The 23467-nt window shown below is 40.6% G+C and overlaps 1 protein-coding gene and 1 pseudogene across 1 annotated transcript in view; one reads left to right on the top strand and one right to left on the bottom strand.

The window, feature by feature from the left end:
- LOC125747751 (myosin heavy chain, fast skeletal muscle-like) overlaps nt 1–5936 on the top strand; it is a 33629-nt pseudogene extending 27693 nt beyond the window's left edge.
- Nucleotides 5937–11735: 5799 nt separating this feature from the next.
- LOC125747557 (voltage-dependent calcium channel subunit alpha-2/delta-2-like) overlaps nt 11736–23467 on the bottom strand; it is a 49469-nt gene continuing 37737 nt past the window's right edge. The window contains exons 19-38 of the mRNA XM_049022908.1: nt 22918–22989; nt 22640–22711; nt 22446–22507; nt 21884–21960; nt 21287–21347; nt 20346–20443; nt 19978–20068; nt 19173–19235; nt 18806–18909; nt 18469–18564; nt 18257–18348; nt 16301–16348; nt 15703–15774; nt 14818–14970; nt 14636–14688; nt 14103–14158; nt 13692–13815; nt 13470–13576; nt 12710–12792; nt 11736–12584 (exon numbers count right to left, since the gene is read on the bottom strand). Coding sequence (XP_048878865.1) covers nt 12483–12584; nt 12710–12792; nt 13470–13576; nt 13692–13815; nt 14103–14158; nt 14636–14688; nt 14818–14970; nt 15703–15774; nt 16301–16348; nt 18257–18348; nt 18469–18564; nt 18806–18909; nt 19173–19235; nt 19978–20068; nt 20346–20443; nt 21287–21347; nt 21884–21960; nt 22446–22507; nt 22640–22711; nt 22918–22989 — 1686 coding nt within the window. The 3' untranslated portion in view covers nt 11736–12482. The remainder of the gene's footprint in view (nt 12585–12709; nt 12793–13469; nt 13577–13691; nt 13816–14102; nt 14159–14635; nt 14689–14817; nt 14971–15702; nt 15775–16300; nt 16349–18256; nt 18349–18468; nt 18565–18805; nt 18910–19172; nt 19236–19977; nt 20069–20345; nt 20444–21286; nt 21348–21883; nt 21961–22445; nt 22508–22639; nt 22712–22917; nt 22990–23467) is intronic.

The raw sequence follows: 23467 nt of genomic DNA, 5'->3' as shown, positions 1-23467 counted from the left end.
GGGCAAAAATTTACATGTTGGAGTGACAAAAATCTTACTAAAATTATAATTTAACTAGATACTTTTTAAATGCAACAGCTAGAAGGGTCACTGGAACAAGAAAAGAAGCTACGTATGGACCTTGAGAGAGCCAAGAGAAAGCTTGAGGGAGACCTGAAACTTGCCCAGGAATCTATAATGGACCTGGAGAATGACAAGCAGCAGTCAGAGGAGAAGCTAAAGAAGTATGAGTATTATACACAATGCCATTTCAAAAAATAAGAAGTCCACAGATATATAAAAGTTTCATACCTTCTTGGTTTTTGATGCGCATCTGACTGATATCCACAGGAAGGACTTTGAGACAAGCCAGCTTCTGAGCAAAATTGAGGATGAACAGACATTGGGTGCTCAGCTTCAGAAGAAGATTAAAGAGCTCCAGGTAAACTATAGGTACTTCAAATGAACAATGTGGAGCAATCTAGTACTATGACTTACACACTCTCATGTATTTCAGGCTCGTATTGAGGAGCTGGAGGAAGAAATTGAGGCTGAACGTGCTGCCAGGGCCAAGGTTGAGAAACAGAGGGCTGATCTGTCCAGGGAACTTGAGGAGATCAGTGAGAGGCTTGAGGAAGCTGGTGGTGCAACCTCAGCTCAAATTGAGATGAACAAGAAGCGTGAGGCTGAGTTCCAGAAGCTGCGCCGTGATCTTGAAGAGTCCACCCTACAGCATGAGGCTACAGCTGCTGCCCTCCGTAAGAAGCAGGCTGACAGTGTAGCAGAGCTGGGAGAACAAATCGACAACCTTCAACGTGTGAAGCAGAAGCTGGAGAAGGAGAAGAGTGAATACAAAATGGAAATCGATGACCTGAGCAGCAACATGGAGGCTGTTGCAAAATCAAAGGTACAAGGAAAAAAGATGTTTCAGGCAATTAAAGCTAAATTGAGGACATCCTCCATTTTTTAAAACAATCATTTCTGACAGGCAAACCTGGAGAAAATGTGCCGCACCCTTGAAGATCAACTAAGTGAACTCAAGTCAAGGAATGATGAAAACGTTCGTCACCTAAATGACTTGAGTGCACAGAAAGCAAGACTCCAGACAGAGAATGGTTAGTAAAATGCAGACTACTTTTAAGCAATAAATAGCACAAAAGTGAAACATAGGTACTATGCTGATTTTGTTTATTTAGGTGAACTTGGTCGTCAACTTGAGGAAAAAGAAGTTCTTGTTTCCCAGCTGACTAGAGGTAAACAGGCCTACACACAGCAGATTGAGGAGCTCAAGAGGCATGTTGAAGAGGAAGTCAAGGTAACTAGAACTGTAGTTCTAAAGTTTGCCAATAAGCAAGATGAGTAAAATGCATCCTTTCGTATGAAAACTGATTGAGAACCAATTAATTCAACTTGATTTTTTTTAGGCTAAGAATGCCCTGGCCCATGCTCTACAGTCAGCCCGCCATGACTGTGACCTCCTCAGAGAGCAATATGAGGAGGAGCAGGAGGCCAAGGCTGAACTGCAGCGTGGAATGTCCAAGGCCAACAGTGAGGTGGCTCAGTGGAGGACCAAATATGAGACTGATGCCATCCAGCGTACTGAGGAGCTCGAGGAGGCCAAGTAACTACACTGATTCTACATCTTCACTTAACTCCATAAATAAATGTAAAAGTAATTCAGCTGAAACTAAAACTTCACTCTCCACAGGAAAAAGCTTGCTCAGCGTCTGCAGGATGCAGAGGAATCAATTGAGGCTATCAATGCCAAATGTGCTTCTCTGGAGAAGACCAAACAGAGACTGCAGGGCGAGGTGGAGGACCTCATGATTGATGTAGAACGAGCAAATGCATTAGCTGCCAACCTAGACAAGAAACAAAGGAATTTTGACAAGGTAAATACAGATGATACAAATTATAAAAAAATATTTTGATAAAATAAAAACTGTAGTTCTTTCTCTATAATGCAGCAAATAGCAACAGCACAAAATTTCTGAGTAATAATTAGGACAATAATTAGTACATTTTAGAACCCTTGTTTTTACAATCTTAATCACTTATACTTTACTTTCTCTCTACCTGAGATCACAAGGCTTATAAGGATTCTAAAAAGTTTATCATCATTTGTATTAATACAAGCACTGAGTACGATGAGATGCTTACTTGCGTGTTTCCTGCAAACAGACACTGGGTAACAAGACACAAATCTCAGCTACTCTCACTGTCATGTATGTTTTGTTTTTTCAGGTCCTGGCAGAATGGAAACAGAAATATGAGGAAAGTCAGGCAGAGCTGGAAGGGGCTCAGAAAGAGGCTCGTTCTCTCAGCACTGAACTGTTCAAGATGAAGAACTCCTATGAGGAAACTCTGGACCACCTGGAGACCATGAAGAGAGAGAACAAGAACCTGCAGCGTATGTTTCCATACTGATGCTGATGGACTCAGATTTTAGGAACATGAGATTAGTTATACTCCATTAAACTCAAGATCAAATCATAATCATTAAATTACCCTGCTCTATTATAATGTGTATTTGATTAATCTTCAGAGGAGATCTCAGACCTGACTGAACAAATTGGTGAGAGTGGAAAGACCATCCATGAGCTAGAGAAAGCCAAGAAGACAGTGGAGATAGAGAAGTCAGAAATCCAGACTGCTCTAGAGGAAGCCGAGGTAATCACACCCACAAAACAGTAATAACAGGAAATAACAAAAATAATGCTGGGGTACATGGGGCATTACATGTATTATTTATCATTTACTTTCACAGGGCACACTGGAGCATGAGGAGTCCAAGATCCTACGTGTCCAGCTGGAGCTCAACCAGGTCAAGGGTGAAATTGACAGAAAGCTGGCTGAGAAAGACGAGGAGATGGAGCAGATCAAGAGGAACAGCCAGAGGATCATTGACTCCATGCAGAGCACTTTGGATGCAGAAGTCAGGAGCAGAAATGATGCTCTGAGGGTCAAGAAGAAGATGGAGGGAGACCTCAATGAAATGGAGATTCAGCTCAGCCATGCCAACCGTCAGGCTGCTGAGGCCCAGAAACAACTGAGAAATGTCCAGGGACAACTTAAGGTATGTATACAGTTATCCTGACAATAAAAGGGAAGAGTGTATCTCTCAATAAGAAGATAATGGAAGTCATGTTATTCTACAGGATGCCCAACTGCACCTTGATGAAGCAGTCAGGGGACAGGAGGACATGAAAGAGCAGGTTGCCATGGTGGAGCGCAGGAACACTCTGATGCTGGCTGAGATTGAGGAGCTGAGGGCTGCTCTGGAGCAGACAGAGAGAGGTCGCAAAGTGGCCGAGCAGGAGCTGGTCGATGCCAGTGAGCGTGTTGGACTGCTGCACTCCCAGGTTCGTTTAAAATATCAAAAGTTATGTATGATCTCCCTGGAGAAATTGTTCCAATTATTTGCATTTGTATTACTATTAAAATTATATCAATGTCTTTCAGAACACCAGCCTGATTAACACCAAGAAGAAGCTTGAAGCTGACCTTGTTCAGGTCCAGGGTGAGGTGGACGATGCCATTCAGGAGGCCAGAAATGCAGAGGAGAAGGCCAAGAAGGCCATTACTGATGTGAGTCATTGAAAATATGACATATTTAAACATAGAACCAGTGTCACTTGAACAAACAACTTCAACATACGATTCTTTCAGGCTGCCATGATGGCAGAGGAGCTGAAGAAGGAGCAGGACACCAGCGCCCACCTGGAGAGGATGAAGAAGAACCTCGAGGTCACAGTCAAGGACCTGCAGCACCGTCTGGATGAGGCTGAGAGCCTGGCCATGAAGGGTGGAAAGAAACAGCTCCAGAAACTGGAAGCCAGGGTGGGTTGGTGTTGGCATTTGAAAAGTGACATGATAGTAATCAACATGGCCATCAAAAGCATTAGAAACAGCAAAAAATTACACATGTCCCAAATAACACAAAGCCATTTCCAGTTAACAAACAAGCATGAAATATTAAGAAGAAATATGCTCTTTTCTACCATAACACTTGGTAAAAACCTGTTTTCCAGGTGCGTGAGCTGGAATCTGAAGTTGATGCTGAACAGAGACGTGGAGCCGATGCCGTTAAAGGTGTCCGTAAATACGAGAGGAGGATGAAGGAGCTTACCTACCAGGTACATTTGGAGTATTCTTTTAAAATCAACTGCAATGAAGGCAGGTTGAAAAATCTATTCATCATCTTTACCATTCATAGGCTGAGGAGGACAAGAAGAATGTGACCAGACTGCAGGATCTGGTGGACAAGCTGCAGCTGAAAGTGAAGTCCTACAAGAGACAGGCTGAGGAAGCTGTAAGTATCATCTTCTATATAAGATGCTAATTTCCTAATTCCAGAGCTGAGCCATAATATAATTTCCACAAAATTTCATTCTGTAATCATCTGATTAGATATCTACATTGCATACCCTGCACCTTGAACTAAGACATTGTTCCTGAAGTGATTGAGTCTTCAAAGATTGGAATAAATGTAATCTTTTTTTTTCATATCCAGGCTGTCTTAAAACATAAAAAAAAGTTTATACGGGGTACCTTGGAACACAAGCTTGGTTGAGGTCCAAGTCAAATTTTCCAATAAGAAATTAATTTAATCCGTTCCAGACCCCCAAATGATTGCCTGTTTAAATCTATCTATCTACCTACCTAACAAATCAGGAAAAGCATTAACAATCAATATAAAACTAATTCTCACATGAAAAAGCACACATAGAAAGGCAATAAGCATGAAATATAAATGACAATTTATGAGCATTTTATCTGTATTGGTGTGAGCTGATGGCAAACTGGAAGTGAGAGGTAGAGAGAAGGAGGGATGGGGGGGTTATTGTTTGGAAGGGGAGACGCGTCTTGATCCATACAAGTTTTAGCTTGTTTATAGTTTAGTACAACATGTTCATACGTAAATTGGTTATTTATTTTTAATATCATGTTTAATTGTTGCTAATTATTTTTTCATGTTATGACACATATGAAAAAGTGGACTGTTTACAGTCTTGACATGAAAACTTATATAAAAGCTTCCAGAAACACCCTATAGGCAACAGGGTGTGGAAAATTAAATGATGCTCAAAACCCATTAACTCACAATCTGGAGCGCCGGTGTTCTGTCAAGTTGAGCTACTTTGTCGAGTTAGGCTACCACAGAGCTAATCGATAGTCCTAACCCTAACCCTTACTCTAACCCTCACCCCAAAAAACCCCTAAAACCCTTTCCCTAACCCTAACCCCCAAACGGTGGAACTGCACATGCACAAAAAGGCTTGATAGTACGTCTCGATAGGTAGCTCAACTCGTTAGAACACCGGAATGAAACAGACCCTGTAACTGGCTCCATCACTGGGTCTGTCGCCAGGGCAACCCGCCGCACTTGAAGGTCAATAATTATAGCCTACATATTCTAAAACCCAATATTCATTTTTAATCAATATTAATAATTAAGTATAAAAGCATTTAAAATACTGTCATTTGATTCATTGGATGGTTCAGTACTATTAATATATGCTATGTGTATAAATATTTTGTAAGATGCAGTGTACTAAACTGAAATTAGATATTGTATTGTGTTAGGGCTAATAGTGTATTTCGGCTCAGTATCTCTAGAGTATCCCATGTTTTTGGTTGAGTTACGGCTAGATTTTTTCTCAACCGACCCAAGTTGTATATGTCTCAACCCCTACAAGTTGTAGCATGAACACTCATGTTCCAAGATTTTGGTCGAAAAAGATTCGACAAACTTATTCGACGTCCGATGCCAACTTGAACTGATGAGGTCTTTCACTGCTGTACAGGAGGAGCAGGCCAACACTCACCTGTCCAGGTTCAGGAAGGTGCAGCATGAGATGGAGGAAGCCCAGGAGCGTGCCGACATCGCTGAGTCTCAGGTCAACAAGCTGAGAGCCAAGAGCCGCGAAGCTGGAAAGGTCATTTTTCGCATATAGTATCTTGCTAATCATTTCAGTCTACATTATTAAATTACGGCTAATTGAATTGCGTAGTATTTCTATATACTTAATTTAATATAAACAGAACATAAGTTTTTAAATAGTTTTTCAAATGCAAAAATACTGCCAATATTCATCCTGCACGTTATGAAATTATCATTTGCTTTTCATTTTAAGGGCAAGGATGATGCCGAATGAAGAACAAAAGAAATCATACAATGAATCGAATTTAACTGTGAAACCGAATTAATGCAATTAGTCAATAAAGCTGATTAATGGAATTTTTACTTTGCATTTTGTTTTATTTTCGCCTTACCATCCATTTTATTTCATGAACTATGCACAACAGCAACCATGTCATTTTTAGTCAAAAGATCTGCATATAAATTAATGTTTGTTTTATTCACAAAATAATAGTTTTATATATCTTTTGTTTGTTTCAGACTTAAGATGCTTTTAATCTGTATAAATTAATTGGAAACATGCCTGTCCAAATTCTTTTTGCTATTTTAAAGGATCTTTTTTATGATAAACATATACTACTTTTCTAAACGTTAATTACAATCCATCATATGATTCCCATTTTAATGTGGAATTCTGATGGTAAACTATCATTTTTTCTCCCCACTTATCACAGTGCAGCTCCATAGCAGCCTGGCACCTGCCCAAGCCTCTGTCCTCACATCCTTTTAGCCTGATATAGAGCTACAGGATTTATAACTGTGTTCAGGTCCAGCGATACCTTCCAAAGCTCTGACAGTCATTTCTGCATTTAGTCCTGAGAACATTGCATCGTGGGTAAGATATTAGGTGTCACATTTTTATTGAGTGGTCCAGATTATTCTTTCACATGTCTAACATCTGCAGAATTTAACTACCCCATCTTCCTTTGCCAGTAGAATATTACCTTTCCAGCAGGAGAAACGATAAATCCTAGACACAAAATCCATAACTTGATCTAACTATCCATCCAACAGCTAGAAGAAGGTCAGGTTTAAAAGTTACCTCTAAACACTAACACTTTACTATTTTGGTACAAGAAACACAGTTTTTGATCCTATTGATGCTAAATCAATTTTCAGATTCTGCCATGGTCATTCAGTAGCTGAATAAAACTTTGAACATTACTCCCATGTTATATGTATATATCGATAATATGCTTCAGGAGACATGACTTCTGATACAAGATAATGTTAGTAATAAATGTTATTTTTTTTCCCAAAATATGATATGCTTTATTCAAGGTGTCATGTAAATCAGGTGGAAATTCTTTGAAAAGAACAGGACAAGAACCAGCTAAAGAGAAATATGTCAGATTAAATCATCTCAGTCTGATATAACAGTTATCAATTGTAAAAATTTATATAAATTTGAAGATTATTAAAGAAAAATCAACTGACAGACATTAACTAAATCTCAGGCTAGAACAAACCTATTATTTGATGTATCACTATACACGGCAAAATGCATTTTGTGAACGGGGAAATGTATTAGATTACAGGATCAATTCTGATCGCTAAAACTGAACTTAAATAAATGAAGAACGTTAACAAAAATCACTAAAGCGATGCACTCAGACTTACTTCAGGAAAACGTGCCATGTAAATTTACAAGCATTGCATTTCACCATTGGTTTAAACAACCCACAATAAATTTTCAGGCTAGAAAACATCATCTAGTAATAGATATTTTGTCAAAATGTTGTTCTGGGAAGAAAAAGCTGCCACTCACCTTGTTCTGGTCAATCTCATATCATATCTTAGGAACCCTTTGGAATTCTTCATAACTTGTGAATTGAATTATATTCACATGCTGGACAAAGGAACACAAGATTCACTCCACCTGGTAAACGCAGAACAACCTAACATGACATAAGACAATGTCAGACCTGTGTAAGCAGCTATTTTTGCATTTAGTCCTAATAAGACCATACTGCTTTGGATGAGATCAAGTTTCACATTTTTATTGAGTGTATGAGCCCACTTTGTGACATGTGTAACCACTTCAGAATGTGATTTAGCTGCCAATTACTTTTATACCCGTATCAGATGTTCCCACTCAGGGAAATCCTGGCTCCTAGAATATACATGCAACATTGAAATTTTATAATGCGATCTCATGTTTACCACACATTGATATTGCAATGAGGGCCTGAACTACCACTATTCTATAGGATAGGAAAATATATGCTTAAATCCATACATCAGTCTGGTGAAGATAAACATTGTTTATAAATGGAAAGTAGATTTTGGTTCGAGTTAAACGATTCCTGCTGCTCAAAGCAAAACTAGATGAATGCATTAATATGAAAGTTTGTGACTTAATGAATCTATCTGACCTTGCTTCCTCTGGCATACATCTTTTGCATCATAAACTTATTCCATTTTCACAGCCAGGTATATAATGAAACATCACTAAATAACCAAATATGAAAGCAGTTAGGGGGTTCAGGAGGCACCTACCTCCTGCAGTATCCACTGTGAGTCCAGACAGCCATTAAAAAGGCGTTGTGTTACACCCAATACCACATGCTCATCTAAAATATTCTTCCTCCCATTTCCAAGACGGTGCCAATAATTACAAGACCAGAAGTCATCGGCAAGCTCTTCCCTCTCTTCATATCAACTAGCACCACATGTTCATCTGCACCCTCATCTGCAGCAGAACAGTGAACTACTCAACACATCTGCGTAATTATTGGACTGTGCTAGTACTGACAGAATAGCTGGATGGGTTTAAAACTTAAAGGTTGATGTAACTTAAAGCATTACACCATCTACTTTACTAGAATTTCTCAGCATTATTCACTAAATTCTTTTTTGTACTATGAGCTAATATGGCTATACTAGAAAATATTGATTATACTAGAAAAACTTTTTTCATATATATATAGAGGCTTGTTTAAGAATGTTTATCTCTTTTTATATGTAAAGTTATTTTATCTAGGGTCCACCATTATAAATATGTTCTCAATGCTCTAAAATTCATAAAGAAGCCAAAACCATAAAAATAGTCATAGTAAAATAATAGACATAGTAAAATAGACATTATCAAAATGACATTCTTCAACTTCCTTCTGTTTTTAAAGTCACATAAAATTGTCTGCACTTGAGTAATAAAGCTGCCATTTAAAAAAACATCTATAGTTACATTTATTTATAGGAACAAATTTACATGTTTCAGTGTGACCACAGTGCCTCATGGTGAGCCCCTTTCCGGGCAACAGAAGCCGCCATAATTTCTGCAGTGAGCATGAGTGCCTTTAGCTGCTTACTGGACATTGGTTGTCTTTTGGCAGTGTGTGCAGGTTTTAACATTATAGCTAGTATTTGAAAAGTGGCTCGCTGCAGAGGCCCACTATACGTACATATATACATATATAACTGTGCAAAAGTTGTAGGAAGTCAAAGACAATAATCCTTGAATGTTGCTGTATAACTATGATATATGTTTAACTATGTTAAAATGTGTCAGCTTAGTCTTTTCAAAACCCATCCTAAGTCACCACTGTATTTGCACTAACTATCCAATACACCAGTGCATTTTTGCCTTGACCTCTAGCAAACCATATCTAGCTAATCAATACCTTATTGAGTGATATAAAAACTGGTGGTGAAATTTAATGAATACATAGAATGGCTGAGGAGAGGTCTGGGAATTGAGGTGTTTGTCTAGGCATCCAGCAACATTTTAGTAAGGCATTTTTACTACTCAGAAAAATAGCTTTAAACATTTTCTTTGACTGCCTAATACTATTGCATAGTACTATACGTACATACATGCATGTATGTATACACAGATGCTTGTATCACTGAATATCTAGCTGTTTATCATTTATCATAAATAATACATCAGAAAAATCATAAATTATCTAGGTCACTTTCACAGCATGTTGCACATCCGTAAAAGTTTGCATTAAAGTATTATATATTAATACATACTATTATGTATTACAGATTTTCATCATAATATTTTAACACTTTCACCATGTACCAAAAAATACACCTCACACCAATCTGAAGTGAAAAATATTAACAATATTTAATAATCAATTCTGTAAACAATTTGAAAATATTTAATATTTTACTAGAGGCAGACAATATCTTACAAATTTATCCTTTCGTCTTGTAATTGCCATCTATACAAAAGATGATTTGGAGATTCAAGGAGTTAAAATGACAAAAAAAAACAATTTATCTGAAATGAATAAATATTAATACTCTTCATTTGCAGTCTTTTTTTATCGTGCTTTTTTAAGTCGTAGCACATATCTCAAACACTAGAGGCAATTTTCGTACGAGCCATTGTAGCTTGAGGCCAAGCTCCTGCAGATTCATGCTTGGGTAAATGTTTACAGGTTTCCTCACAAACATTGTTCTCTCTCCTTGAGAAGTATTCATCACCAATAGCTCCAAGCCAACTAACAGTTTTGTTCCCAGACTCCTGTGCCTATTTCACACCTTATCCTGCATGTAGGTGAAATGACACTCAGATTTAACTAAATAAAATACAAAAATCCATGAGTGCACTTAAACTGCATTGAGTGCACTTTAACAGGGAAAGAACTTCATGAAAGAGCACAAGATCAGCAGTTTGTGTCGTTTACTCGCCCCCCCCCCGTCACTTGCAACCTCCCACACCGATTGAGCAGCCCCCCCCCCCCCCCCCAACCCCCCGCCCCCAATCCCACAGATGCTGCAAACTCCAACTCATATCTTCTGCAGGTCCTCATCAGAGGCACCAGCGGTTAGCCAAACTTTACCATGTAGGGTTCAGTTGCATTTCAGTCTTGCCGACGAATACTGTATCTCGTAGGAATCTGGGAATGCATACATAATTGGAGCTGAACTTTATACAAAAAAAAAAAAAAAAAAGCGTTTGGACATATAAGCTTCACAAAAACTACACAAGGCATAAAACTCAAAGGTCTATCTAAAATCCCAGGCAAAGGAATAGCAGTCATTGTCACACATTCTGTTCTAATACTTGAATCCCTCAATTGGCCCTTTTTGACCGGGTGGTACAGTAGAATGGAACTCAGCTGGAGGCATGATGGCAGTGTGGCAGTTTCCATTCCCAAACAGTGAGGGCGGTCCTGACTTAGCTTTCAGGAGCAGGACTGAGGGATACATCAGGGTAGTAGAATCATGAGTCAAGACCCTGTGGTTTCACCTGCGTCTCTCCAGAATGAGAATGGGCGAGGGGGTTGGAAAACAGTAAATACAGGTAAACAGATTTCCAGCTACGAACGACAGGTGACTCGAGTCAAGCAGTCAGAAAGGTACCTCTGCTTGGCAAACAGCCTTGTCTTGGTTAACTTCCGACTCTACAGATTACATGTTCCATGACGACGCTCGCGACAGTGAAAGCAGCCATGTCAAGGGTACAAGGGTAAAATGTCCCAAGAGGACTTAAAAGTGTACAGCGCTGTAAGCCCTTACAGGGGCTGTTCGGCTGGTGGCGTGCACCAAGGCACTATTGGGTGGGACAAAGGGTGTGTGAGTCATGTTCTCTCTTCTGTCTTTCTATATACTTAGACACACACACGTACACACACACACACATTTTAAAAGACATGTAAAAGTCATTTTAAATGTTAAAAACCTTTCAGTCATTCGCTCGTAAATATCAAACTATATTTAGAAAATCCACATTATACTGCAACACCAGGGAAGCTGCGAAGTTGGATATTAACATTATTTTCGGCTCTTTTTAGTTTGTCTTTCATGCAGGAACTAAAGCAAGTCAACAACCACCACCCCCCCCCCACCACCACCACCCCCCCGCCCCGCCCAGGATAAGCTAAAGCAAATGCATGCAGCCTTACATTAAAGTTGCCCATTTTTATTTCCTTCCTTTAGAAAAATGGTTTAAAAAGCAGATTAGTGGCCAGAGGTCTCATGATCTATATTTATTTGTTTGGCCAACACCATTGTGCTATATAGCTAGAAGCTGGAAAACCTGGGCGTCACAGGTCAGGTGACGCGGGCACAAACAACACACGGATGGAGCACTTAGTGACACGCACAGACACGCTTAGTCACCACATGTCGCAGGGATGCTGAATTTCATGATTATTACTCTTGTGCCATGGTAGAGTAGGATCTGTCGACTCTCTGCCCCTTAATTCTGGAGGTAAAGTCCAGACCACAGGAAGGGTCACATTTTAGAGAGAAGTATATGCATAATTTGCATTCTCACTGTTAAAGACATTCTTTGCAAATTATCATGGCTACTTGTGGCAGATTCAGAGGTGTGCTGTTCTGTATCTATATCACTCATAAATTAACCTCCACGGGGGAGGGAGGTAGTGATTCATGGCAGGGAGGCTGGAGGAGAAGGAGGAGGAGGAGGAGGAGGAGGGAAAGCTGTTGCTAGGCATCAACGCAAACCCAGCGAGACCCTTCGGTAATGACTCACAGATGGGGGAAGGGTGATAATGGAAGATGTTGAACCACAGAGGGAGAGTCAGAAAGGATGTGGTGGGCGAACAAACGGGTTTATACCAGGAGGGGTTAGAACCAAGATGGAATCAGGTGAAGCCTAGAGAGATGCTGACAGGTACAGGAGAAGTAACTGGAAATACAGGAGGACTCCTAGCGTCGGTCTAATGGAGAGGCCCCTCCCACATTCTGAGGTGTTTTCCTGGGGAAAAGAGGGGAGAATTAGAGACGTGTATGAGTGCAATCACTCCAGCCAGGCAAGTTTCAATGTGCAGCCACAGTACGGAGTGATTCCACAGCTCTAATCTGCTTAGTACTGCCTCTCACCTGGATGTTGTAGTCGAAGCAGGTGGCCGGGCCTTTCCGATAGCGCGCCAGACTCAGCAGTTCACATGGGTTCTCTTCTTGGTCTGGATGGCTTGGCTGAGGATGCTTAACTGGCAAAACTCCCCATGCATGCGACAAACTTCGATCCAATGCTGTGGATACAGCTTAAACTTCACCCACTCCATACCCTGAAGAAACTGGTGCAGAACACGAAGAAATGTCTGGAACTTTTGAGAGACAGTGTGCATATGAAGTTTAAATTGGAAAAACTGACTGACCAACCTCCACCTAACTATTATGTAAGTGAGGGTTAGGATGTCTGCAGCTGAAACCGCACCTTCATTATGAATGGTTAAGAATATTTCTTACATAATGCTTAAATTTTTTGTATGAATATTTTGGATGCAGTTGACAAACACTGGACCAAAGTGTAATGTTATAAGGACACTGCTACTGAGATGTGTTTATTCAAGAAGGTGTGTGTTAAGCTTTCTATTCGCTGCATATGGCCGATGTGAAATGAAGCCTGGCAGTTTGCGCTAATGTGATCGCTCTTGTTTGATACAGCATTCTCATTGACTTTCCAGAAATTATTTTAGTTACTAATATTCAATAGTTTTATAGTTCATTTTGTATCATTTTGGGGAATGGGGGCAGCAGAGGGTCCTACGGAAAATGTAGCCTAGTGGCCCCTGAACTGGTTAATCCGCCAATGGGGAAGGCACTTTGTCACTTTCAGTTGTAGGCACCAGAAGGATACACTGTGTCTTAACCCGAGCCAGCTTCTCCATCTCGCAAAACTTGCAGGGAATGTCCGCCACCACAAAGAGCAAGTTGGTCTTCTCTATCCTCTTCGCATGGAACAACCTCCGGTGGAAAGGCGCAGGTTATATCATGAAATTACCCGGTTTAGCAATCACACTCACGACGACGATGATGCATGTTTGTAAAGGCTGCCCCTTTGTCTCACACAAACACGCACCTGGAACAGTTGCCACAGTCCTGCAAGGTGTTGTAAGAGCTTGTGGTGTTGGTGAAATAGAACTGGCTATAAATGGTCATACAGCTGCTATCCCGGAAGTCTATCCCCTCGGCCTCCACGTCACCTAGCACAGTAATGAAAATCCGCTAAGTGGGCCCCCATAGCGATGTACCAGACCTGCCTGAAGGCTGGACTGGCCAACTAGATCAAACTGACCATCAACCAATCATACGTCACAGTCAAGTCACAGTAACTCTAAAGATGAATTTTAACAGATACATTCTTCTCTGCCTAGTGATGCAAAAGGACCACAGTCATTTTTAAAGAACGACCTATGAATACACAATGGCTGTGACTAACTAAAGACAAGGAAGTGGCTAATGTTTGTTAGCTGGGTTTGTGCACACTTACCACTGTTGAACCAGCTATTGTACACCAGCCCATGGAAGAGGTGCTGAAGCAGAGACCTGAGCAAAAACACAGGTACGAGTAATTAACCCGTGAGCTCACATGATATAGTGCACCTCAAACTTCCACTCCATTCCCAAGTCTGTTGTGTTCTGCTAAAACCGATAGGCATGATAGACAGAATTCAAACTGACTCCTAATAACCATGACTACTCTTACAGCCAATTACAGTACTATACTGACAAAGTACCATTTTGTACCTTTGAGGCTACAATTACTTGTCAGTGGGGCTGTACCCTCCAATTGTACCCTAACCGTAGATAAATGTTTGGTCTAAATTATGGTACAGAAACGGACTGTGAGGGACATTTTTGTACCATTGGGGGTACAGTTCATTAATGTTGTTTACACCTTGGAGAACAAAACTATACCAGGCTGTACCCTTTTTCTGACAATATATAGCTTTGAAAAGGTAAGCACTGTTTTAGGACAAGACTTTACAGCCGGACCGCCGAGGCAAACTCCTGAAGTCTTACCAGGTTGCAGTTGACGTCCACCAGGCAACACTGAGGATATCTGTGATGGTCGGCTTAAAAAAAAAATGACACAAGACATGAAAACATCGTGCTTTCTCAACCAAGTCACCTGGGAAGGGCAGCATACAGTAGCACGCAAGGGAGAGAGGGATCATACTGGAAGGGTGAGCGATGCTACTCACCACGAAGACTCCCCGTCGAGCCGCCCCTGTGTGGCTGCTTGCTGTCGGTTCACATGCTGACTGGTAGTCAAAGGACTGCTTACGAGCATAGATGGAGCTGGTGTACAGAGCATACATAAGGGACGGATCTACATCTCCAAAGAAGTTCCCCACCTATTTCGGAGATGGATGAATGGACAGTCAGATACCCAGGCAGAAGAGGACAGACACCAGACTTTTCAAGCATAACATGCAGTTCATTTGAGAAAAAAAAATCAACATATTAAAAAGTTTAAAGCTTGAAAAGGCCTTCATTAGATTTTACGCTTGTAACTTAGCTTCCATTCTCTATGGCTAAATGTATGGTTTCAAGTCAGCTAGCTACAGAAGTGAGAAACGACTTAATTCCAGCTCTAACATTGATCTTTGCTCCGTTATCACCCATTGAAAGTCAACAGAGAGCCAATAACTCATAATGGTTACGGCTTTTCATCTGGGACCTGGTAAAAAAAATTTAAAAAACAGCCCTCCTTCCTAGGGTGACCAGGGTCCCAAACCAGGACACATGTGTAGCACATGCGTATGTGTCCAGCATTGATCAATATCAGTACATTTCCAAGTGACCAAAGGGAGGTGGGTTTGAATCCATAATTTCGTTTTCGTTTAACGACTGTTCCCCACACCAGATAGGAAGCTTGTTAAAACGGAGACAAATTGTTTTATTTCAGTCATTTCTTCGGACACCAGGACACATATTGGGACAGCATCAGGCAAACCGGGACACCTAGTCACCCAACTCCTGTCCCCAACAATACTTCCTTATGATTACTCCAGTAGGTTGTTCAGACAAATTACCAACTAGGGAACCTATAGCAGAGCCCCAAAACAATATAAACATTCATGTACCTTTTTCCAGTGGTCTTTCTGGTTGGACATGATTAGGAATCCTCCATCATCTATCAGGTAACAGAGTAGATCCTACAGAGAAGGGCTATCATAGGTAAAATGACCAAACAGATGACTACATCCCTAACCCTACTACCATTCCCCAAAGGCACAAGATGCTTGAAAAATATGTAGTTTTGACCAAAAGCATGAATAAATCATACCATGTACAAGGATATATGGCCGTGCTGCGTATAAATTGGTTTCTGATTATTGTAAGCAGTTGGGTAACAGCAGGTTGTACAGAGATTAGGACATCGACCAAAATGCTGCCCAATCCTTGAAGGGCTCTGGCTTTCAAATCAATAACTGAAGATAGCTCAACTGCATAAGCAGCAAAAGTGCAAAGCTGTGATGCATGCAAATTCCTTGGGGCAGAGAGCCGGACATACAAACTACATGTAATACTAGGGTTTCCGTCTCTAGTTCCAAACAGAAAACGTGCACCATATACCAAAGCAAAAGAAGTACTAGATCTCAAATTTTCAAAACAAATGTTTCCAAATAAATCTGAAACTGTTCTGTTCAAGTGTTGTAAAAGAAGGGAATTTGGTCTCACGTCACTGTTGACTTCACAGTCCATCTCACAGCTGCTGGATGGTCCACACTGGTCCAAGACAAAAGACCATCAATCAGCACAACAGTGCTGCTAGTGTGCTTGAGTGAGTGTGTCAGTGGGAGTGGGAAGGAGGGGGGAGTTGTCATATATCCATCCATCCATTTTCCAAACCGCTTATCCTACTGGGTCGCGGGGGGGTCCGGAGCCTATCCCGGAAGCAATGGGCACGAGGCAGGGAACAGCCCAGGATGGGGGGCCAGCCCATCGCAGGTTCTCATATATATATATATATATATATATATATATATATATATATATATATATATATATATATGTGTGTGTGTGTGTGTGTGTGTGTGTCTGATTAACACAATGTTATTATCATTAACTAATACTGAGATACTGAAATAAAAATGATTGAAAAAAACATTTTGGTAATTAAAATTAAAATAAAACTACACAATTACCAACCGAGGAACAAAGCAAGGCCAGGCAATTAAATACACAGATAACATGGGCATGACATGGAACAGGTGTGGGCCATTACTGATTATACACTAGAAGCTACATGAACAGGTAAGGGTAATTAACAAATACTAAGGACAGAAACACTAGGAGAAACGTGGAATATATATGAAACTCACACTGGCAGGAATAACCAGAACCAAAGATACAAAAAGCTAATAAAAGAACATAATTCACATGGAAAAACAAAACTAATCACTAACAGATATAATATAGTCAAGTCTGGCCAGCCTCAAGCCTACAACAGCAGTAATGCATGGTTCTTAGCCACACAGCTACACAGCAGCTTTAGGAACAAGGGAACACACTGGGGACCGTGAAATGTACCAAGCAGAAAAGAATGGCATGGCCACAACACCTACATATTGGTTAAAATATCAGTATTGGACAATATTTGTTACAAATGAAGATATTGGCATCGGTCAATAGTGTCAATATTGGCCTATATTCAAAGTTAGCACCACCAGAGCTAAGACATAACTACTTCAGTAATGCAGCTGATTGCATTGTACAATCAGTCATTTTCCATCTTGAAGGACGAGGGACTTCATAGGCTCATTCACCACATAGATGATGTCACAAAGTACCAGACCATGATGCGTTTATAATTCGTTATTAAATCTGGTCAGCCGATCATTTTTTTTTTCCACAGAATAAAAAACCATGTATGGTAATTTCACTAATCTGTGCCAGTATGATTGGTAAATTCCATGGTTGGAAATCATAAGAGTTAATATGCACCCAGGATAAATTACAGAATATGTATCTGCAAGCCCCCTCTGCAAAGATTTGACCCACGCCAATCCTCCTTGAAATATTCTTCAAGCAGGTTGTGTAAAATGTTGACCTTTATATTGCAGGCCACCACTAGAGTTAACAGTCTGTACCCTGAACAGATACACTACAGCACGACTGAAAACTGCTAGAAATAGATATTTTTATGGCTATGTTGTAAGGCAGGGGTACTCAGTTGGTATTCGGAGTGAAATACAATGTAATCCAGACCACGCAATCGATTGCCAACCACCCCCTCACCCCTCCGGAAAAATCTACTGAGGGCTTCTAATACAAAACTAAAACTAAAATGAAAACTAAATTATGAGACACAAATTATGAAATACAAACAGAAATAAAAATGGACAAAAACGAATAAAACCAAGATTGAAGAAAATTGCAAAGGAAAGAAAACTATAAAAAAAACACAAAACAAAAAACTAATTTTAAAAAACGGAATCAGTTACCTTCGTTTAAAGGCATGTGATTCTTTGTCAATTTCTGACAAAGAATTCTGAATTCTTTCTGAATTCTGAACATTAACATGCTGAATAGTGTATATGTTTTTGTGTGTTCATAAAAGCACAACTCCCCTCTATAAGTGATTACAGAAGGTATGTATGTGTTTAATCAAGTGACTGTGTATGCATGGGGCACCTTATGTGAACCCTGCCGATTGTCGGACTGGTTGCTGGCCAAAATCTTGAACTTGTCCACCCAGGCTTCCAGGTCCAGTTTCACACCGACAACTGGTGCGACACAGCACAGGAAAAAAAAAAAATTAAAAAGTGAAACAAACGCATATATTTTTTACATTGCTTAGTCATACGTTCCAATAAAATTCCTCAAGACACAGCATGTTCTCATACCTGCAGGTTTAATAGTCTTGCCACCTACAGATACTTCCACCGCAGTGCTGACCAGAACACTGGCAGTGCCGTTGTCCAAGTTTGTGTCATCAGTCACTGTAGAGAAAGTCATCTATCATTGGTACTATGACTGTGAAAATACTTTTCGGCTGCCAAATTTAGGCTGCTAATAAGACTGTTTAAACAGGAAATTAAATCCTCTAGTCATGCGCTAACGCTGTACCACAACCTGAAATAGACTGGAGCTGTTTTGGAAAAGGAACTGGTCTTATTCTTCCAAGCTAATGCTGCCACCTAGTGTTAGTTAATTGAAACTGGCAAATATTATTGCACTCACGCTTTCTCCGAGGTACATGAAAGATGAATCCTTTGTTGTCCATGGTGCGGTGGTAGTAGTTGGCATTGTAGGGCTCTGGGTCCTCAGCCCATGATTCAGCAGCCCTGAGAAACAGAAAAGCCAACAATCATTAGATCAAAAAAACACATTACAGAAATAACCGAAGCAGCACATGTAAGACCACCGTAATATCCTCAGCTCTACACAAAGGCCAGTTTATGAAAACTGTACACCATTTATCTGTCTCAAAAAATAACACGTCTAAAATCTGTTTATAAGAATTTTAAATTATTCTAAGAACATGCAGGTGTCATTCGATATTAACTAACAGTACAGTTACTGCATTCCTATCTGCTGGGAGACTCACGTGTTGGGGAATATCCGAGTGACACCGCCGTCTGTAGACACGAAGAATGCCAGAAAGCCATATCTGCGGGCCAAGAAGGGAAAAAAGCAGAGGAGATGGAACCATGGCTAATTGAAGCCCATACAGTTCACTAGACTTCACCAATAACCCCCCAAGCCTCCTACCGTCCCTACATTTGGCCACCCATGCTGTCTATAGTATTGACTGGCCCTACGTGGGACATGTGAGTGAATCAGGGCCATATCCGCTTGCTAATATGCTCTTCTGTCTATATAGGAAAACATGTTAATTCATAATTAGCAGATTGGAGTCATTAAATAACCAGAAGTCCACATATTCTTGTATCAGATTGAAAGTCATCTGCCAATCAACCTATACATCTTACCCGTAATTTATTCTCCAAACTCCACTATGTTACGAGACACATGAAATTGTGTGTGTGAGACGCTAGCGAAGGACTGCTAGATGAGAAATATTAGCGCAACCAGATGAAAAATGCATCCCTCACATTATGAGATGCTGATATTGCGTGGGTGTGTTAGTGTGCTTGTCATCCTCATCAGTGTGCTTATACACCCATGCAGCTGCGAGGGAAAGAAAACATCTTCAAAACCTTTTTGCATGTATTTTTAATGCAGAGAAATCTTCGACCATCACTTCTGAGTGTCAAAAGGCAAGGCTTCCCAGGTTCTGCAAGTAAGCTCACAAATGTAGCATTTAATCGTCCTGCTATTTTTGCACTTGTGTCAAAAAAGAATTGCGGTAAGACCTATATTTGGTGAAAGCGCAGTCTTACTATACTTACGTGGTCAGATCTTTGTTCTTCCAAACTCTTGCTGCCAACTGCCAGGTTATGTCAGCTTCCAGGATGAGGTTGTGAATGAGAACTTGATTACCTGATTTACAGACACACACGCACACGGAACAGGTATTTATATCTTTGTGGAGACTCTCAGTTCATTTCTCTGGGCAAATCCCTAATCTCATCTACAGTATGACAACATTAACACCTACTCAGCCCTAACCTTAACCATAAGTAATCAAACAAGATCACTCAAATTAAATACCTTCAGTACTACAAGGTAATTATAACAAGTTGAGTCCAGAATAAATAATTATTACCATGAACATTTACTGTGTTTACACATATCTAAGTGGTACAGTGGCACTCACAGTCCTTGGACTCTGCTGTGATCTCCACCATAAGCGAAATGAAGTTCTCCAAGAAGAGTGTGTTGTTCTCAGTAATGCGTAGTTGTGAGCAGTAATCCCTGAAGAGGCAGCGTCACCAGCCAGAGAAAGACAAGCAATTCCGCATTAAGCAAAGGCATATTCAGCTACAAGAACACATGGACATGGTTAATAAATGTTATGGAGAGATGACAATGACTGTCAAATTAGAAGCACAACCTGCAGTTGTGCTGGAATAACTACAGAAAATCAATTCTGCATGCACATCCCAACATTAGCTTGAGTCTCCGCCTGGGTTACATGTGTGTGGAGTTTGCATGTTCTCCCCATGTCGTTGTGGGGCTTCCTCCGGGTACTCCGGTTTCCACCCACAGTCCAAAAACATGCTGAGGCTAATTAGAGTTGCTAAATTGCCCGTAGGTGTGCATGTGAGAGTGAATGGTGTGTGAGTGTGCCCTGTGATGGGCTGGCCCCCCATCCTGGGTTGTTCCCTGCCTCATGACCATTGCTTCCGGGATAGGCTCCGGACCCCCCGCGACCCAGTAGGATAAGCAGTTTGGAGAATGGATGGATGGATGGATACCAACACTATTTTGGAACCCAAACCTCTTTCATCTTTTTATATAGAACTTAAAACAATTAAAATTTCATAACAAGTATTCACGCTGTTAACAACATTGTACGATAAACGGAAGCTATTTACGCAGAATCTGCCTTTACTAAATCCTTTTGTATATGCTAAACTCCCTTATATACTTATTAAGATCAGAGGGGAAAATTTCAAGTTAAGAAAGTTAAATTCCTGACCAAGATTTTGTTTTAACCAACCAATTGAATATTCTATGAATGTGAGGCTTGGTTGAAACCAGTGGCTTTGCGGTGTAACAATCTGTAGAGAACTAAACCCCCATGACTCTGCGTACCTGGGAGCAATGAAGACGTGTCCCTCAGACTCAAAGGAGCTTGGAAGCATGGACTCCAGATCTGAAACAGAGGGGGTCACACAGAACAAGTAGTGCCTCAGATATGCCACGAGAGGCCAGAGAATGGTACAGAGACCAGGCACGGGGGAAATTCAGGGATATTCAGTTAGACGGGGGGTTTTAACTCATCCACATGTTTTAATTGTAAATCATAACGGGCTATCATAATAACAATGTAGATGTTACATCAACAAAGAGTCAAACTACGTAAAATATGTTACTTGACTTAAATTTGTCACCTTTTACAAGACTTTATTCTAATCAGATTTATTGTCAGATCACAATTTACACAGAGTAAAAATGGAGTGAACTTCTTATGTCTAATTTTTATATGTAGCATTACCATATGCTGAAATATTTGGTAATATCTCTCCACCACTTCCTTTTGTTTTTTTACCAGCATATCAATAAATCATTGCATATCAGTATCAATAAATCAAGACGCGCTTTTCCTGCATGTACACTGACTGTGCTTTCAAATGCCACAGAAGATCCACCCACAGTTAGGTGAGATGGGGACACGGGTGTCATACTCACACTGCAGCTGGAGCATCTCATCACTGAGGTCTGCGCGGAGATAGTATTCATTGTATGGGGGCAAAACTAGACCCAGACTGGGGGGCAGGGGGGGGCACAAGATGAAAAAAACAAGCTGATTCTCAAAAAATACCTTAAGAAGCATGCAAAGCAATAATTCACCACGAAAAAAATCACTGACAAAGATGCCTGTGTCATCCAAAAACAACGCTGAATGCCCCCTCAACATCATCTCTATATCCTAAACATAAAGGTACCACCTCCTATGATGTAAAAACAATCTGATATTTCAGAACACATACGTACAATCAGATTCAACGGAACTTCCTTTTTGCCATTTACTGAAAAACAATTACTGCTACTCTAATGTAAGTTGATGTACATTTATTATATTGAAAATCTCATATAAAAAGCAACTGGAGTTTACCATAAGCCTTCTCAACACCTCCTACATATACCTCAGTTTTTATTTATACTGTCGATCTCACCTTATAAAATTAAGTAACACCATCTAAACACAATGACTCCCACCAAAGAGAGCACGACTCTTTTTCCCTCCCACCTGTAGTCAGTGCCATTAATGGGCATCCAGGTGTAAGTCCGTCTCACTTCATCGATGTATCGCTGAGGAACAGAGAGGAGGCCTCAGAACTCACATCACTCATAGCAGGTTTCATTAAGAACAAATGCAGGTCACGTGAACAGCATCAGTTTGGTGGACCAGTACAGAAACGAGGACTGGAGTTGGTGACTTGCCTCGTCAATCGACTTGACGAGAGTTGTGATTGTCGCCTGGCCAGGCCGCCCGTCAATCATCTGCCGACGGATCTGGAGGGAAGAACAGCGCAGAAGATATGGAGTACAGAGATGGTCAGTCTGAGTGTGATGGTGCTGGACCCACAACCAAGAGAGAGACGTCCTGCTATCTAAGCAAGGAGAAAATCTTTTGGGTATCCTGCAGTGACTGAACTGTTCCCAGCAGTGTGGAGGAAAAAGCCCGGAAATTTCTGAGACCGCAGGTTCCAGATCCTCACCTCTTGCTTGCTGGCATCCTCAAGCTCAGCATCCAGGAAATCCAGGGTCACAGGTTCGGGCAGGTTCACCATCTGGGGTGGGGGTGGAGGGGAGGACACCATCAAGTGTCAGAGATGCTGATGTAGGCTTCTTCCTCTACCCTGAGTATGCCTGCCAGCTTTGGAATTCACTCCTGTGTCGGACTGGGCTAGACCCCTACTAGGACAAACCTACATGCACATCCTGAACGTAGAAATATCACAAGCTAGCATTCCTTAAAATCACACGGCATGGAAGCAGGCTAAGTACACCCCATTTTTATAGATAAAAACTCACCAAAGACTCCACCCACGCCCACCCCCCGACCTCCCACGGCCCTGATCAGTAAAATGGATAAACTTACCTAATCAAAACATAATATACTTCATATTTTATATTACAGTTTGAAATATTAATCATAAAAATCATAGATTCTTAATCACGATCTTGCAAATCATCTTCAGTCGTATCTCAGTTACTTGCTTTTACAAAATGATTTTTCTAATGATGGAAAACACAGTAAATTCTGAC

Source organism: Brienomyrus brachyistius, chromosome 8 (genome assembly GCF_023856365.1).
Source record: "Brienomyrus brachyistius isolate T26 chromosome 8, BBRACH_0.4, whole genome shotgun sequence".
Lineage (NCBI taxonomy): Eukaryota > Metazoa > Chordata > Actinopteri > Osteoglossiformes > Mormyridae > Brienomyrus > Brienomyrus brachyistius.
Note: the sequence above shows the minus strand (reverse complement) of the source record. Positions and strands in the feature narration are given on the sequence as shown.